Source organism: Geospiza fortis, unplaced genomic scaffold (assembly GCF_000277835.1).
Source record: "Geospiza fortis unplaced genomic scaffold, GeoFor_1.0 scaffold11, whole genome shotgun sequence".
Classification (NCBI taxonomy): domain Eukaryota; kingdom Metazoa; phylum Chordata; class Aves; order Passeriformes; family Thraupidae; genus Geospiza; species Geospiza fortis.
In genome coordinates this window covers 11149823-11166851 of record NW_005054304.1, presented here as the reverse complement: position 1 = coordinate 11166851, position 17029 = coordinate 11149823, and the positions used below count along the sequence as shown (strand labels likewise).

At 49.5% G+C, this 17029-nt stretch overlaps 2 protein-coding genes across 2 annotated transcripts in view; one reads left to right on the top strand and one right to left on the bottom strand.

The window, feature by feature from the left end:
- The window catches only part of LOC102031703 (testicular haploid expressed gene protein-like), a 13894-nt gene extending 6018 nt beyond the window's left edge, over positions 1-7876 (top strand). Inside the window, exons 4-10 of the mRNA XM_031066503.1 lie at positions 412-454; positions 2502-2555; positions 3546-3668; positions 4621-4734; positions 5028-5148; positions 6831-7006; positions 7595-7876. Of these exons, the coding sequence (XP_030922363.1) occupies positions 412-454; positions 2502-2555; positions 3546-3668; positions 4621-4734; positions 5028-5148; positions 6831-7006; positions 7595-7709 (746 nt within the window). The 3' untranslated portion in view covers positions 7710-7876. The remainder of the gene's footprint in view (positions 1-411; positions 455-2501; positions 2556-3545; positions 3669-4620; positions 4735-5027; positions 5149-6830; positions 7007-7594) is intronic.
- Positions 7877-9286: 1410 nt separating this feature from the next.
- HOPX (HOP homeobox) lies at positions 9287-17019 on the bottom strand. Its single transcript, XM_005418142.2, has 3 exons — positions 16866-17019; positions 12288-12463; positions 9287-10012 (listed from the first exon to the last, which is right to left on the bottom strand). Exons 2-3 carry the CDS (start codon positions 12429-12431, stop codon positions 9935-9937), a joined length of 222 nt encoding a protein of 73 aa, XP_005418199.1. The 5' UTR covers positions 12432-12463; positions 16866-17019; the 3' UTR covers positions 9287-9934.
- Between the last annotated feature and the right edge of the window lie 10 nt (positions 17020-17029).

Here is a 17029-nt window from a genome sequence, read left to right as displayed (position 1 = left end):
GCTGGTTTTCGTGTCATCCCGTATCCCCCACCCCCTGGTTGTTTTATGCTGGCACCTGGTCCCAGTTTAATACAGCTGCTATTTCCCCGAGGCTCTGGAAGCCTCCCCTGGAAGCTGCTGAAGGCAGTCATAAGGGGTGGCTGTAGAGTCAGGTGGGAGCCTGCGGGCTGGTGACCCCTGGTGCTTGGGGTGTTCTGTCCTGCAGCCTTGGGGGCTGCCAGCATCCCCCCATGAGGAGCAACCCCTGGAGAGGAAGGTACCAGGGAAAAGCAGTACGAACATCTGCTGAGCAACTGTCCTGAGGAGATGCACAAACTTCATCTGCCATATGATTATTGCATGCTAAAGGGCCGGCAGCCCAGGCTCTAGGTGTTATCAAGCTTTTAAATTCACCTGTTCTTGTCTTTGCAGTGTCAGATTACACACCTTGCATGTGGGTGTACCCACGCAGCAGGTAAGAAGCCGTCCCCTCCTGGCTGGGTGTTCAGGCCAGTGCCCCATGTCTCTTGAGAGGGCTCAGTTGGAGATTTACACCGAGCAGTGAGTCAGTGTAGCGGATGACACTGTGATAAACACTTGAGGGGAAATTATGTCTGGTTTTGCCCTTACTTCAGCTTCTGAAAAACATCCAACCATCCTGCCTCTTTAAAATGGAAGCTGTGACTCTTTGCTTTACAAGGAATTGATCTCAAAAGGAGTTGATCTCCCTTAAGCAATGAGTGTGTGAATGCTCAGACAATGCAGGGGAGGTGTTTCTGTGTCTGGCTGAAGCAAGGCCTTGCTGGGAAGCATGAACAGGCCCAAACAACAAAGGCTCCACCAGGGCTGTCTTGTCAGTGAGGTGGTTTAACCCCTTCAAGTTGCAGAGCTGCTGAAGGTACATCCTGAGTGAGGACATCTGTCTGTCTAGAGCTTTTGCCACGATAAATGTAATCTTTCTTTTTGTAATTGGAAAAAGAACAAAAAAATATTGCCAAGTGAGTTGAGAGACCTGATCTGAATGTATGTGTGTCTCATTCCTTGGCTCGATCATGATGCAAGCTTTGCACAGCAGTGTGGGGCACTAGGGCCATGTGCACTATGTTGTGCTAGATTTGGCTGTGGCTGTGTGCTGGATCTGTACCAGCAGCTGAGGAACAGCACTGAGCCTGCTTGTAGAGATAGTGCCAGCTCTGCAACACAGCTAGGCTGGGGGGGAACCTCTGTGTGCTGCTCCTTCACCCCCTTGCAAGGAAAACCCTCTGGGGACCCGCTTGGGACTGAAGAGCTTAAACTGGGTTTTGGCTCCTGAAATGACGTCTGCCTTCCTGACTGTGTCCTGTCTTGAACTGGTGGCAGGGAGCCAAAGTCCTACAGGCAGCTGCCTCTGTGGGATCTCAGCAGGAGCTGCGTTTGCAGCTCTGTGGCCCAAGTTAGGCGTGACAGGCATCTCGTGCAGGGACGATGCTGTAAGAGCAGCCTGCCATTTCAGGGATCTCTGTGCTGCTGAGCTCTCTGACAAGCATTTGCCAGGGCTTGGCATCTTACTAGCAGTACTAGCCCCATCAGAGAAACCACAGGTGTGTCCCCACAGCACAGATTGCTTTCTATGGGCAGGTATCTCTCTCTGCTGCTGTCCTTGCTCTTCTCTAGGGCCACGCTGTTGCATTGCCAGGTGGTATGGGGCAGGGAAGCAATGCCTCAGGCTTCCACCTTCTGTGTTTTTTCCATGGTGGAGCACTTCCACAGCTGCCTGCACAGTGTGGTTGTTCACCAGCTGGCTGTGGGTAGGCACCTGTAGCCCCAGTGGGTGGGAATGGGCTTGGTTTGTGACATCAAGGAGTTGTGTAACACACTTGTGGCACTGGATTATCTTGTTCTCCTCTCTGTACCAAGGCTCATAAAGTTCAGGCACTTCCCAGTCACTGGGACTTCGGGCCTCAGAAGTGATACCTGATCTTCATGAAAGGTTTTGGTCTGTTGTATATTCAGTAAAAACATTTCCAGAGCTGTTCCTAGGACAGAGACTATGTATGTTCCTGTGTCTACACAGCATCTAGGACCTCTGTGCTAAATGGACTGAAATAAAATGTGCTCCTAAAGCCATGTGGAAACACAGTGCTGTCCCCATGGTGCCTTTTAGTAAACTATGACGTGGTGATAACAGGTGTTTGCTCATCTGGGCTCCCATAGGCTGAGAGATCATCCTTCTTGTACCTGTTTTATGGTAGGTTATTGACCAGAAAAGTTCATTCCCACTCTCCAGCCACCAGTGGGGGCAGAATTGCAATTTGTGTCTCTGTAGTCCAAGAGAAAACACAAAAATTCATGGGCTGGTGAGTTTGCCAGATTAACTGGGTGGAAAGTACTTGAAGAGAGAGGTCCTTAAACACACTCTTTCAAGGGAAAGGAGGCAAAAGCACAGGGCTTTGAGAGTGTTTGTATGGCTTTGAGTACAGCAGTAGCTTCTTTATGCTCTGTATGGTTAATGGCATGTTTGTCCTTTTCTGTAATTTTGGCAGGATAGAGGTACTTGCAGACCCCAAACCACTATTTAGCCAAGCCAGCAGTCCCACGTAAGTAGGTGTTCAAACAGACTTGCTCAGGGGCTGGGGACTGATGGGACTCAGCCAGAGCAGACCCTTGGCCATTGTCTTGCTACTCCTTTCCCCTCTGCCCGTAGAAAAGCAGACTGAGATGTTCCATACTTGAAGGGCTCCCTTCAGTTTGCTCTTTCAAGTTCTCAATCAAAACCCTGGGCTTGACCTGAGCCTTGCCTTTGTTGCCCCATCTGATCTGAGCTGCCCAGCTGAGATGTTGTGGGGTAGGGTGGTGTGTGGTGCAGGGTGACTGGGCCATGGGAGCCAGGCTGCTCTGTTCTGGAGGATACAGCCCAGCTTTGGGAACAGAGTTGCTGTCTGTGTGATGTGATCAAACTACAGCTTGACAAGCCAGAGCAGCAGTCTCTTGATAACATCTCTTCTCCATTATCTGTATGGGTCTCGAATAGAGGCTCCACAAACCCACTGCCCTGCTGTTCCTTGTCCCAACTACCCTGTACCCTCTCCCATCATGGCCTCTCAGTGAGGGATGAGCAACTCCAAATTTGCCCTGGGCACAGGAGAGTAACCACTAACCTGCTGTAAAACCTCACCCACTTTCCATGGCACACCCTGACTGTAAAGTTGTTACTATTTTCACTGTCATACCTGTGGTATAGTTGGGTGGTAATGGTGAGGCAAAAGAAATGCAGTGATGAAACTCCTCCAGGGGTTTCAGAGATGTAATGAAAGGACCCTTTCTGCAAATCCACTGGTAACTAAAACCTATCACTTTGAGAATCTTTTCCTTTTAGTTGACAACAACCAGCAGGAGAGTGTTGGGAAATTCAGAGCCACAGAAGGAGAATGCTCAGGGGGTGCTAGTGGCACTTTGCAGGTGTGGGGAGCCATAGGGTGGGGGGGGTGTGTGTGTATTCCATCCTAGGCAGGGAAGGATAGCCCCAGCAAACACATTTCACACTTATGCCTGTTACTAAAATTTGACAACCTTGCTGTTCATGCTAGGCTTGTATGGGGAAACCAAGAGACGATATGGAGCCTCACACCTGGTGCTATGACAGCTCGACCATCTGCAAGAACCTTGTATCTGTGCAAGCCCAAGAAAGATTTTACCAAGTATGGCCGCAGGTCAGTGACGTGGTAGCAGATCTTGGAGTAGGAGGCAGCTCAGAGCATATTCCCTAGGGGTCTGTACTGGCTCCCAGGGAAAGGGGAGATGCCATCTTCCACTTAAACCTCTGCTGTCACTGCATGGTGTAAAACGTAGATCATGTTTTGGAATTGGAATAAAAATTGATGTAAAAGTATAAATTACAGTGGTGCTGCATGACTTGAAGCAAGTCATTTGTAGCTCTGTTGAAGGAGATGAAGGTCTTTTGGAGTCAAAGTGGTGGTTGCTAGACTGTGAGAAGTCTTAGCAATGAGAATGGAGATGAAACTATGTTGCACTCCTGGCTTTCCTCTACCTGAAGGAATGTCAAGACATGCATGTCTGTAGTTTTCTCCCCTCTGCAACTATCACCACTTATGGACTCTCATCCTCCTGAGAGCTACTGTCTCTTGCTAAAGGTGTCCATACAACAGCACTTCCTGCCTTTCTTCTTACCTCTTCTTCCTTCTTCCCTGGTGATGACAGGCATATTCCAACGGTTATGCTTGTTTGAAAGCTGGATGAACAAGGCACTAGGGGAGACACCAAGATGAGAGAAGTTACGGGGGCACAAGGTGCTATCAAACCATTGTAACAAAGAGGTTTCGAAATTGGCAGAGCTGACCAACATAAATGCTGCCAGATGTTGTGGAACAGCTTCAGGAAAAGCCTAGACTTTGAAAGTAGTGCACCAAGAGTGCTTAAAAGAGGACTCTTCAGATGCCAACCGTATTTAACGTGAGGAAATCTCAGGTGTAAATGCGTATTTGTTCATGGCTTTTCCATGTGCACCAGTGCCAAATTTTGTGCATGCAGCAGGCATGGATGTTTAACCAAACTTAGGTTACCATCTGCAAGGATCATGTTCTCTGTCAGTTGCCTTTTGCTAGCTCTTCTGCCCTGCTCCTCAAAATCTTTCTTTCTGTATAGTTGCAGACCAGTAATCGGTGGGAATCCCCTGCTACCGAAGTATGGCTACCCTTCTGAACGGCTGCTGAGGTTGTCTGAGCCTAAGAAATACCTCCCTGCTTACCTGGAACAAAGGTGAGAGGCTAGAAAGCCTATAGCGTGCTATAGGTAGAGCCTTGGGTCCTGTAGCATCAGTGGTGTCTAATAAATGCAGGAACAGAGCATGGGTAAACAGAGGGCAAAAATGCAGAGCAGGGTCTCTGCTGGGATTAGAACTTCTGGATTCTCTCATGGGATGAGTTCTATACTGGAAATGGCCACAAGACAAAGCTGCCTTCTACTGCAGCAAATGTGAGTCTTAGACAGCCCAGCTGCTGCCAGATTGGAGAACATCTGTGAGTGGCAGTGCCATGACTCTGTGCTTCCAGATCCCGTGAGACCCCGGAGTGGCCTGTGTCCCTGGCTGCACAGAACTATAACGCCTCCAAGCGGATTCTGCAGCTTGCCCAGCCAAAGGGGCTGCACCCAGACTTCATGCCCCCCAGAGAGGTGAGGAGGAGGTTCAGTGAGATATGGAGGGTACAGGGATGCAGCAAACTGTCCTGTATCCCACCCCTGGACGTGCCCAGTGTGTGGAGGGGGGAAGCTGCCTGGTTCTGCTGCAGTTTACGGCACTGGAAGAAACTGCTTTTTCAGAGAAGAGTGTTGTCTTTGCAAATCTCCTGCTGGGAGACAAAAACCAGCCAGGCTGGAGCAGCCTAGTATAGCAGGAGAGCCAAGGGAGGCATCTGGGCTGCATCCTCTGATAATAAAGCAGCCTGGGAAAGTGGAGAAACCTGATGGAAATGGCATGTTTAGCTCTTAGGGAGTAGTCATGTTTGTAGCTAGGCAGCTGTGCTCCTATCTGAGTACACAGGGGGCATGAGATTGCAACTGCTATGTGTATTTTAACTACATTTTACCCAAAGCCTAATTTATATTTCTGAATTTGTTCCTTTTAGGTGGGTCATTGCTTTGGCATGGGTGAAAGGGCTTGGAGCAATCTCAGATTACACTAATTTCCGTGGCAAAGGCTAGGTTTTCTGGATGCAGCCTCTGGGGCTGGGAAATGGGAGACTACACTGGAGCAGGACTGGGCAACAATAACCCTGTGAAAAATTTTGGAAGAAGTCCCCTGCTGGAGAAGTAATCACATTTGCTGTAGGAATGCAGTTAACCGTAGCAGCAAATTTACCCTGAAATCTGAATGTCTCTCCTTATTTGATTTGGCCAGGAAGATGAATGTAAAAAACATGGAAGGGATTTCTCTGTACTTTTACCTGGCTACACAGGGTCTCATTGCAGGCAGTCCCCTCCTGGCTCTGAGTGGGCAACAGCTGGGGAATCCGTATAGCACCAAAATGACTTAATAGTTTAGGTGGAAAAAAAAATAATGGATTCTAGAAAATTAAGAGTGACCATGTATGCAGAGGAAGGGTGCTGGGATGTTCATCCTTGTGGAGAGGGAGCATGTCCCTGTGGGCTGCTGTACAAGCTCCGTGTCTGCACGTCCCTCCCCCATTCTGGATCCGTGCAGGTGCCAACCCAGGTTTCCCGCTTAGCAGTCTCGGCCAGTGCATCGGCGCGGGTCCAGAAGCTGGCAGAGCCCTTGATCAGGGAGATGACCTGCTGCACTACACACAGCAAACCTGGTGTTGTCATGTCTCCGGTAAGGCAGCATCACCCAGGACCCAACACGGATGGGACTTCTGGCAGAGGAGTGGGCACAGGTGCTCAGTCGCTTGTGGCTCTCTTCATGTCAGCCCTGGATGTGCTGCTCTCCATGAGGCTGGCATAACTGCTTCCTGAGCTGGAAAGCAGGACTTGTGCTCCATTCAGAGCATGAACTGACTCCCAGCACATATCCCCAGAGAATAGCAGAGCTGTGCCTAACCTGCACTTGTAGGGACGGGAAGAGGTGGACAAGTGCCTAACTGGGATCTCCAGTGTTTGGGGTGGGTTGGACAAAGGACTGTGAGTAACAGGAGGCTGGAGGGCAGGTTGTGGGACTGACGAAGCAGTGATTTCTTCTTCTACAGTTTGCCTGGTGCCAAACACAGCTGAGGATATGATTGTGTCCCATCTGTGCGTGGTCAGTGCCTATGAACCTGGTAACTCTGAGTTGGTTGCAGGCTGAGCACCCTCGAATGCCAGGAGCATCTCTAAAGGCCTTCCTCCCCATTCTTCCACAGGTTTCCACGCCATCTCGGAAGGTAATTGCAAGCCCTCGGACCATTGAGCTGTCGAAGCCCAAACAACTCCACCCTAAGTTCATGCCCGCGCGGGATCCCGAGTGGCCTGTGACAGAGGCTGCCAAGCGTGCAGTCGCTACAAAAAGAATTTTGGGGCTGGCCCAGCCTTCCTCAAGGTAGGTACTGCTTCCCTGTCATGGGGAAACGATCAGCTGCCAGCCCATTTTGTGTGGCTCATGGCACCTTGTTCATTTGTGTTTGGCCAGAGAGATTAGGCCGAGATTGGGAAGTGCTCTTCCACTTCCAAAATACCTGGGTTTTATATGTTTGGGTGAGTTAATGCTATATGGATTGCGGTTTAAAAAGCCCTTTTGAGGTAGAAGGAGAGTCAAAAGAGAAGAAACAGGAACTCTGTAATTCCAGCAGAATTACTGGTTGGGACTTGTTATTAATTCCAACTATAAAAAGCAACCATCTGGCAAAGGGCAGAGTGTAATACACTCCTGTTGCCCAGCATGTTGCAGCTGACCTCAGCCCAGTCTGCAGGAAGTGCTGGGAGGATGTTTCACAGAGGGTGGGGAAATGCCTGGCTGTAGTGGCTGTGAGAGATACTCCTCTCCTGACGACAGCATTGGAGGTGTGATGCCTTTTGTCCTCCCTTGACAGGGAAGGGCAGGCTTAGGTGGAGGTGTGGGAGCTCGAAGGCAGCTGACAGCTGGCCTTGCTGCAGTCAGGATTGACTATTCCTACCCTCTCTCCTCCAGACCTCGCGTGGGCTTGACTGCACTCGACCCAGATGCATTCAAAGTGAAAGAGAGAGCTCTGAAGGCGGTTTGTACTCCACGGCTCGCAGAACTAGCTCAACCAATTAAGCGCTAAGCTCCTTCAGAAATGCTCCTGCCATCTGCCCACATCACCCCTTGGAACATCACTCTCTCTGGCTGTGCTGTGGCTGCAAAATCTCTTTGAACACAGCACAGAGGCAGCACTCGGCAGGAACGCTTTCTGGGAGTTAAAATAAAATCATCATTCCGTAAGAATAGTCATCAGGGAAAATTACAGAATTCAACTTAATGTGGGAAGACTCTCTCCCTAGGATGGGTTATGTCTGGAGTTTCTCTCTTGATTGTTTTGCTGTAATAATTTAAGAAGTAATGAAACAACTGCTGGGGGAAGGCAGCACAGGAACTGTCCTTTCATGCAGGGAAGTGTGGCAAACTAAACTCAAAAGCACGCACTAAGTTGATGCAACACAACTCCTGAATTTGGGTTTAAAGTTTTTTGCTAAAGTTTTAGCAAAACTTTAGTTTAGCAAAATTTTTGAGTGTCAGTAAGAAGATCTTACTGACACTCAAAAGTTTTATGCTTGTGACAGAAGTAGAAATGCAAAAGGCTACAATGTATGTTGAGTTGGCTTGGATTTGCGGCCTGTTTTCTCAAATGCCTGGAGAACAGGCAGATCCAGTTACATAGGTGGGTTAAAACTGTGTGGTTCAGATACTCAGTTGTGTGACCCTGGGCAAAGTAAGAGAGTTCTGCATTGGGATTTTTGGAGCTTAACTCAAGAAAGCAGAGTTCCCCTCAGTGTAAGAGAGAAGGCAAGTTGCAAAGGCTAAGCAGAAAACAAGTATTGATGCCAGTGTCTGCAGACCAAATTCTGAGCTCCAGTCAGGTCTGTGGGTGAGTCAGTTTGGCAGCTGAATTGCAGGGGAACAACACAGCCTGTGCAGGGCATGACATAAAGGGAGAATGCTTTTATCTGCTTCCTACAGGGTCAGTGTGTTTTGCACTGGCTGCCCAACCACTGACGACAGGCTGGAGATACTGAGGCAAGAGAGATGCTCCCCAGTAAGAGACAAAAGCCACAAATGAAAGCATATGGCTGTTTCAGAGCCAATGTATTTTAATCTTCCCTTTGTTAAGCTGATTCTCCTTCCAAAGGAGTAGAGGCAGGTGACCACAAACCAGAAGGGGATTAATCAGAGGATCCATTAATTGATTCAGTAATCCACTAAGCAGAGGACTTTTGAAGCCTTTTGCACAAGGTAAGGTCACTGGGAAATTGTGCTGGTTATTTTTAGACCAGGCATTGTCCTGTGCCAGGATGGATGAGAGTTTGGACTTCGTGCAAGAGCCCCAGTGCAACTGCATTCCTCAGGCTTGAGAATGGCGGGGGGAGACTGGAGTGTCCCCCTAGAACCCCCATGCTGTGGGGGAACCCCAGCACCACCATCCTCTGCCACCCCAGGGATTAGGGGGTGTGTGGGGTTGTGCGGGCTGCCATGCATGGACCCACAGGTGCCTTAGGAGATGAGGCTGCCCATGGCTGTCCCATGGCCAAGGGGAAACCCATTGTGCCCACTGAGGCTGCCTGGCAGAAATGTTGCCCTTCCAGAGGAAGGAGTCTGCCTCCTGTCATGGGGGCAGGGAGCACAAATAGGACAGAGCACAGCTCCTCTCATTAAAAAATGTTGGGTTTTAATAATTGCACTGGGAAAAACTCAAAACAACCCATGAGTTCTTTCTCTTTGGTGACCTTTAACAGAAAGGTAAAGAAGGCATTCAAGGGGTGCTTGGCTTGGTCTGATTCTGGTGTAGGCACTTGGTTTGCAGTATCCAGAGCTGATTCAGGCACGTTGAGCCAAATCAGGTCACTTGAACAACACACTTGGTTTTCCAGATGCCCCACTCTCTGGATGATCTGCACCTTAAAGCTCACACATATACTTTGCCTCTGGGGCTTGTAAGGAAAAAGAATCTTTACTTCTTCCTTCTATATTTGAACATATATCATGGCAAAATTTCTGCAAGGCTGGAACAAGGGCATTAAATTGCCTTTTCTTGTGCAGCTGCTTTTAATGGGTTGGAATCACAAGACAGGTTATCAGCCATCAAAAGTTGTATACACACATGCGTGTGTGTATATATATATATATATATATAGTGGGTTTTTTCTGGTTATGTACATGTTAAATAAGATTTACGTTAAATAGCAGAGTATTACTTTGTATCGCAAAACCTATTGCAACAGAAGAACCCCAAGGAAACCCACTGAAGAGCTTCACCATCCTTTATAAGAGGCAAGGGGATTGGAGCAGCATCCTCTAGTCCCTGACAGACCCACTTTCTGAGGGCAGCCCTTCAGACTTCCTCCACTCCGCCAGGCGCTGCTTGAACCATTTCTGGAGAGAAAGAACAAAGCAGAGACTGAGTGCACTGGGCTGAGCAAAGCCTCCAAATCACTGTTCTAAAGGTGCAGATGTCAGCACGTGGGACCAGGTGAGGGGGACTCATGGTGCTGCTGCCTTGTAGCAAGGTGCTGTTCCCAGGCAGTGCAGGCAGCCTGGGATGGTTGTTCCTGACCGAACAGTCTTGCAACCTACATGTGCACCTCCTTCAAACTCATTTCTCTAGCTCACTTCAGACCTTGACAGCATGGGTGAGTCTTTTTTTTTATGGCTGTGAGCCCAGGTTTTTCTTGCAGAGTAAGAGATTGGCTGAGGAGCTGGATGGTGTCTGTTTAAATGACTGGAGAAGTGAAAAAATCCTTTGCAAGTTCCAAACTGACAGGAATTGAAAGCTCACCTGTTTCAGAAAGCATGAGAGGTACAGCACATTGGGTCTCCAAAAAATTTAAGAAAAAATCTATTTTTAAAATTGTTTTAAAATCGTCTTAGTTTTAAGGCAATATGCACGTCTATGTTAGCAGCACTTAACACTATGTCTGCTATAACTCAGCATCTGGAAGCCTATTCCAAGAGCTGCTGATGCCACTTCAAGACAGCCACAATTTAAAATATTAGATAAAATGTATTTGGTTAAAGCAACACTACCTAAGAAGAAAAGAAAGAAAAGAAACACTACTCATGTGCCGGAAGCACAGCTCAGCCCTTTCTTTGGCAATGTGCCTGTGATTCCTTTTGTTGCAGTTCATTTTGTTGCTATATTTGTTCATGGTTATTTTTGAAGCTATTATGCTCCATAATGATACAGCCACAGTGCTCTCTATAAGTGCCTCTCACACTCACACTGCCTTTGACCACATCCAGACATACGATTGATAGCCTAGCCTCCTCTCCAAAGTTTCACTTTCTGTCCTAAATCATAATCTCCCCTTTGCATCTCATTGTTACTGAATTTTTAATTAAAATGGCTGCTATTTCTAGATAATAAAACACTCCAGATGACAGGGGCAATGATTCCCTGTGTTCTATGCAATGCAGGCACTTTGCAGCTCACCACCCCAGTCTTGATCCTGTCCCTAACATGACCTCCATCTCCAGATCTCTAGGAGCACACTAGATTAGTGGGAAAAGAAAGCTATCAGGGAGGATTTTAAGACATCTACAGAGGTGCCCTGGGCGTATATGGCCTGTGTTTACAAGTTGCTGTAGGGGAAAAAAAAAGGATTAGTGCCATTTCTATGGAGAAAAAGGTATTTTAGGGGTACTGCCTCCTTGCTGCCTCAAACAAGCAGTGATTGATACCTTCCTGTCACCAAAGCACAGTCCACTCCAGCTGAGGACTATCTGTGCAATGGATGCTGTTCCAGCATCTTTCCCTGGGACAGGCTAAATGCTGACACTGCCAATTTGGCTTTGCTGAGGGAGAGCCAGGCTTTGCAGCTCTCTGCAAACTGCTGCTAACTTTCCAGTGGGATGGATTTCTTTTCTATACCCATAAATGCTGCCGTGGGTCCAGTAAGCACCTACATCCCAATGAGCTGCACTGCCACCTGAAGGAACTGGGAAGAAGCCGTTTGCTTCTGAAGTCCATGGTAGCCTGCAGGTAGCCAGCTGGAGCACAGGGAGAATTCCCAGTCAGTGGCAGCCTGTCCCTGTGGAGGGATATTTGGAGGCCTCTATGTCTCCTGGAGAGGCTGACAGACTTGCCTGACATTGGGGCTTAGGGACGCTGAGGGGGAAGGTGCACAGCCTGAGAATGTCCCACAGCATATCCTACAGGAATTGCATCTACCCTCTATCTGTTTTAAAATGACAGTAGTTTCTTCAGACATTAAAACCAGCAGTAGTTTGTGCATCCAAGACTATCAGAAATAGTTTGGATGAACAGCATGCACGGGTTGTAAATTCAGGAGCAGAAACACGTGGAGTGCAGGAAGGATGTGGGGTACAGGGAGGTGCTGTGTTGCATTAGAGCTCTCTGGGTGCAGTTAGGAGTCTGCTGGGGGTTGCAGAGGTGCAGAGGAGACTTGTGGGTGCAGTGAGGAGAGTGCAGGGTGCACGGTGGTGCAGGGAGCACACGCAGGGAGCACATGGGGCACAGAGGAGGGCAGGTGTGTGGGGGGAGCATGAGAAGGGCAGGGGTGGCTGCAGGAAGCCTGTGGGGGGACAGACAGGTGTATGATAGACCAGGGCAGGTAGGAGATGTGGGGCACAGAGGCATGCAGGTGGGGTGGGGCTGGTGCCAGGGGCAGGATGAGGGGCATGCACTCACCAGAGTCTGCTCCTCGGAGAGCCCGGTCTCAGCAGCGATGAGGCACAGTGTGGTGGGGTCAGGATGCTTGTTCACCTTGCAGAAGTGGTATTCCAGGATCTCCAGCTGCTCCTCAGTGGGAATCACTGGCTTTTCCATGGCCATATCTTCCTGGGGCAGGGCTATGGGGCCAGGCACTGCAGAGAGGGACTGGTGTCATTGCTCAAGCTGGGAGTGGCCAGTGGGGGCCACACTTGCTGAGCCCCAGATTTGCCATCCGTATCCCCACCAACCTCCCCCCTGACCCCAGCTGTGGCCTCTGGCTGCAGCAGGGCTCAACTCCCTTCCCAAAGGCATGCCAGGCAGCTCAGCTGGAAGCACCAGTCCCCAGCAACTCCTGTCTCATTTCCTCACTGCAGCGAGCACACGGCAGCAATGCCCAGCGCTGAGCTGTCTCACCATCCTCAGCTGGCAGGAAGCTGCAGGCTGCTCAGCACTCCCCTGGTGCTGTATTTATAGCCAGTGTCACTCCCATGGGAACGATTCCTGTTTACAGCCCTATTTAGGCCTGGGCGTCACTTAGGAGTGATGTCACAGCAATGGGCATGTTCAGGGGGTTAATTTAAAGACATTTGTTTAAAAACATTATTTATCCTCTGGGTGAAGGGACAATATCTGACATCTAACCTAGTGGTTTATTTCTTATTTATTTTCCCCCTGCTTGCCAGTGATCAGGCAAGTTTGTGCAAAGGAATGATAAAACAGAGCATACATGATGTTCTGGGAGCATGGTCTTTGATCCAGAAACCACCCTGTTTTCCCCTCCTCAGGGTCAGTGTCCTGGTCCTTCTCTTAGCAGTGTGGCCAGACATCACATAATGCTGGCCATGAGAAGGTGAGCTGCACTGTTTTAAGTAATATTTAATGTTACCACACATGGGCATTAACAGTTTGTCCTATTGTTCCTGAGCATCACTGAACTGGTTAGTTGATTGATTGGGTTTTGCTGTATAAGTGTTCAAATCCTCAAGGACTGTACCCAGTGTATGTCTGTTGTTCAAGCATTTGCTGCCTCTGACTGTGGTCAGTCCTAGGCGCTCCCAGCAAAGGCAGTACCAAGAAGCCCGTGTTTCCTCCAGAGTTACCCTTGTCCCACTTGTGCTTTGCACAATCTCTGGAAGATTTGGTCCAAAAGAACAAGCAAAGCAAATGCATCTTGGCTAAGTCCCACACCTCTCTTCTGCTGGGCTTCAGGTTTGCTTTCACATGGCAGAGGGTCGAGCTTGCTAATTCAGTCAACTAAAACACAAGGCACTGCCCCCACACAGCATGCCCAAGTCCCTTGATGCTGAATCACTGTGGTGTTTCTGAAACCAGGCTGTGGGGTATTGGCAGGGGAGGAGCTGGTTGCAAAATGTGGCCTTTCTTGATCTGCTCTCCTGTTGTCCCAGTTGCCTGGCCCATCTCTGTCAGGTTGGCTGGTTGGTGTTGCTGGCTCTCCAGTGCTGCCAGGAGCCCTTGGCCCTTCTTGGGACTCTTGTGGGCCACCTGCTGCAGACTTGCCCTGCTTCCACACTGCAGTCCAGCTTTTCCTTCCCTTTGGCTCTGGGGTATGATCCTGGAACATCCATCATGCTGCACTCCTACTGCATAGGTTTAAACCCAACTGCTTTCTTGGTTGGTTGGTAACTCACCTTTAGGTACCCTGGGGTACTGAATGCCCCAGGGCTTTCCCTTGCTGACAGAACTGCTAGGATGGAGCTCAGCTTCAAAACTGTCTTGCAGCTTGTGAAGAGCCAGGTGTAGTGAGAGGCTGGAGAGATCTTCTTTGAACTTTACCTCATAAAACAAAGATCCCCCTGAGCCTCCTCTGCAGAAAGTGCTTTGACTAATAAAAGAATCCTTTGGTATTTGAGTAGGGGCTTATAAATAGACCAGGGCTGATTGTGAAACAGCCCACTCTGCTTGAGTCACTTGGTAAATAGGGATTGTAACACAGAGGTTGTGTAACATTGGAGCATCTCTGAGCGTGATGGAGTGCTGGTAGACAGTATAACAGTATGACCACCAGCCCTGGGTGGACTGAGGAAAGATTATCTCTAACCCCAGGTACTGCAAGCTAAGTTGGCCTTGTCTGCAGCTGCCTGGGCTTCCTGGGGTCAGCTCAGTTCAGAAGCATCCATATAGGAAGGGGGCATCATGATTCAGTTCCTCATTCATGTGAGGTAGTAGGAGTCTGGTGAATGCTGCTCACCTACCTTAGATGTTTGTAGACCTCTGGAAAAGATGCAGGGGTAGAAGGAGGTCCCCTGGACTTGAGGTGCTGCTCTCCAGCACTGTGGCTGCCAAGCTCTCCATGAGGCCAAAATGCAGATGAGGCCAAGCTCGGGCCATGAGTCCTGCCTCTTCTTTTTTCAGCACACAACTGAGCCACCTGCCCTTCCCACGGAAAGCCCAGCCACAAAGGGATCCTCATCACCTCCAGATCATGCACCCAGCCTGAGCTACCAGCAGCAACATGCCTTGGCAGCTCATAAATCACTGTTTGCAGCCTGCCGCATTAATGTGCATTGATGTGAGTGCATGGATTTGCATAGGGAGCTCATGCTTCACCTTTCATGTTTCACCTGCACAGCTATTTCTGCTTCTGATTATCTCCAGCTTCCTGAGGCATTTCCCCACAGGACACAATATCTTCTACCTACTGGCAGCTCAGGGAGCTCCAGCATGTGGGATGTGATGCCTGATGGCTTTTCTTTGTGTCCCCTCTACCCCTGCTCTGGAAGGAGTCCAGTTTTTACCTCTCAAGATCGTGAGATGGGTTTCAGGAAAAGGCAGAAACCCCGGGGCTCCTGGAGGGCTTTGCAGGTCTCCCCACATCACTCCAGTATGTCCTGGAGGCTTTCAGGAGCCATGTGACCCCTGTGCAGCATATGGCCTCTAGCACTTGGCACCTCCTGGATGCTAAATTTGGAGGTATATGACATGACTCAAGGGCACCAGGAGTGCCTAAATGGCCAGACTGGCTCTATTGAGACCACTAATCACCTGCCCACTACTTAAGTGGAGCCTCGTTTAAGCCCAGGCATGCAGCTGGGCTTCAGGCTGTCCAACATCTCCCCCTGTACAGGAAAGGTGATTGTCTCACATTTCTTAAGCCTGGCAAAAATATGGAGACTCACAGCTGTTTGGCTTAGCTGCTGAAAAGCACCACTTCTTACTGCTTTTTTCCTCTTAAATTTTTGACAACATTGAAAAGAAATGCTTTTTCAGTGCAAAGAATGTTAGCCATTCAGCAGGGCTGTGGGGCTGCAGTTGTCATTCAGCTGGGGTTTACTCACCCAGGCAGAAATGACAATGCCAATGTCACAGGGAAACCACCACACCTGCTCTGTCCTAAGTGTCAAGCTAAGGACCCGTGGGGAATTCACATTTGGCTCTGACTGTCGTGGTTTTAGGTAGAGCAATGTGAGAGCAGAAGTTTGCAAGTGGATCAGCAGCTGCCTGGGCCGTGGGCAGCTCCAGCCAGCATTGCTATGTACATGACAGCACCTGATGCTCTTAGTGTGGCTGGCAGGGCATTAAAATGCACCTCCAGGGCCATTTTGGAGTGAGCAGACAAAAGGTAATGGCTGACGGACACAAGTTGCAGCAAGAGAAAGTCTTATTATAAATATATAGTACTCTGCCTGTGTCCTGTGGTTGTACCCAACTCCCCAGAAACACCCTGGGGTTACTAGCAGGACTCCTAGCTCTGGCCTGAAATGGGCAAGGACATCTTTCAGTGTCCCAGCATGCTTGTCCAGCACTGCTAGTGCAGTCAGCATTTACAATCCTGGCAGAAATCTGCCACTTTTCCAGAAAAGACGTGATCTCTGTTTGCTCAGCTTTGCTTTTTTGAACAGTAGTCACAATAGCTGGCTGGCTGTGCAGCTTTCTAACGATTTACTGCACCCAAAGCCCCTGGAAATCTCTCTGAGCAGTAGCTCCTGCCAAGCTGATGGGGCTCCATAGCCTCTGCTGGGCTTCTTAACCCCTTCCCACTGTCAGGGCTGGGATGTGACTGGAGGCATCTGCATCTGGTTTTAGCTTGCAGCTATTTCCTGCCACTGCAGGGATCAAAATAGCAGTTCTGAATGCAAACGAGCCCTCCTACCCTCCCTTGCTCTGCTGCAGAGCCGTGTCCTGTCCTGAGCTTTGCTCATCCTCCTGCTGTGGGGTGGCTGTGGATAACATCAGCCAGCATGGCGCACAGGATAAGGTGGGACAGAGGCTTTAAAAATAAACCGGGCCCTGCCATAAATAAGGAAAAAACACCTGTCATGCATCCTGTAAACTACCCGTCCAGTCTTTTAGAAGATAATATCGGATAGGAACAAAGCAAACAGGAGCACAGCAGCTGCTGCAGCAGAGGCAGGACGCCATGGTGGCCCCTGCCTGGGCTCTCTCTTCTGTTTGCCTCGGGCATGAGCCTTCCTGCCCTGCTGGGTGCAGCTCCGACCTCCTCAGCATCAGTACTCACAGGGGAGCACTTCCCTCCATCCCCCATCCCCAACTGCACACCCACCCCAGCACGCCCAGCTCAAAGCGTGTGCTTACCTGGAGCTGGCAGGGACCAGAAGTGTGTAAAACAAGAACCCCGCAGGTCCTCGGGTGACTGCTTAAGTATCTGCGTGTGTGTTTGACAGGCGGGGACCTGAAAAACCTGCCGCAAATCACAGGAGCTGCCGGGATCCACAGCCACTCTCTGGGCTGGGAATTCA

Bases quoted from the DNA above. Each gene is read 5' to 3' on its own strand.
- HOPX (XM_005418142.2), bottom strand. From the start codon at position 12,431: ATGGCCATGGAAAAGCCAGTGATTCCCACTGAGGAGCAGCTGGAGATC. The intron at 10,013-12,287 runs GTGAGTGCATGC...CTTTCTCTCCAG, and splicing joins TCTCCGAGGAGCAGACTCTG to AAATGGTTCAAGCAGCGCCT.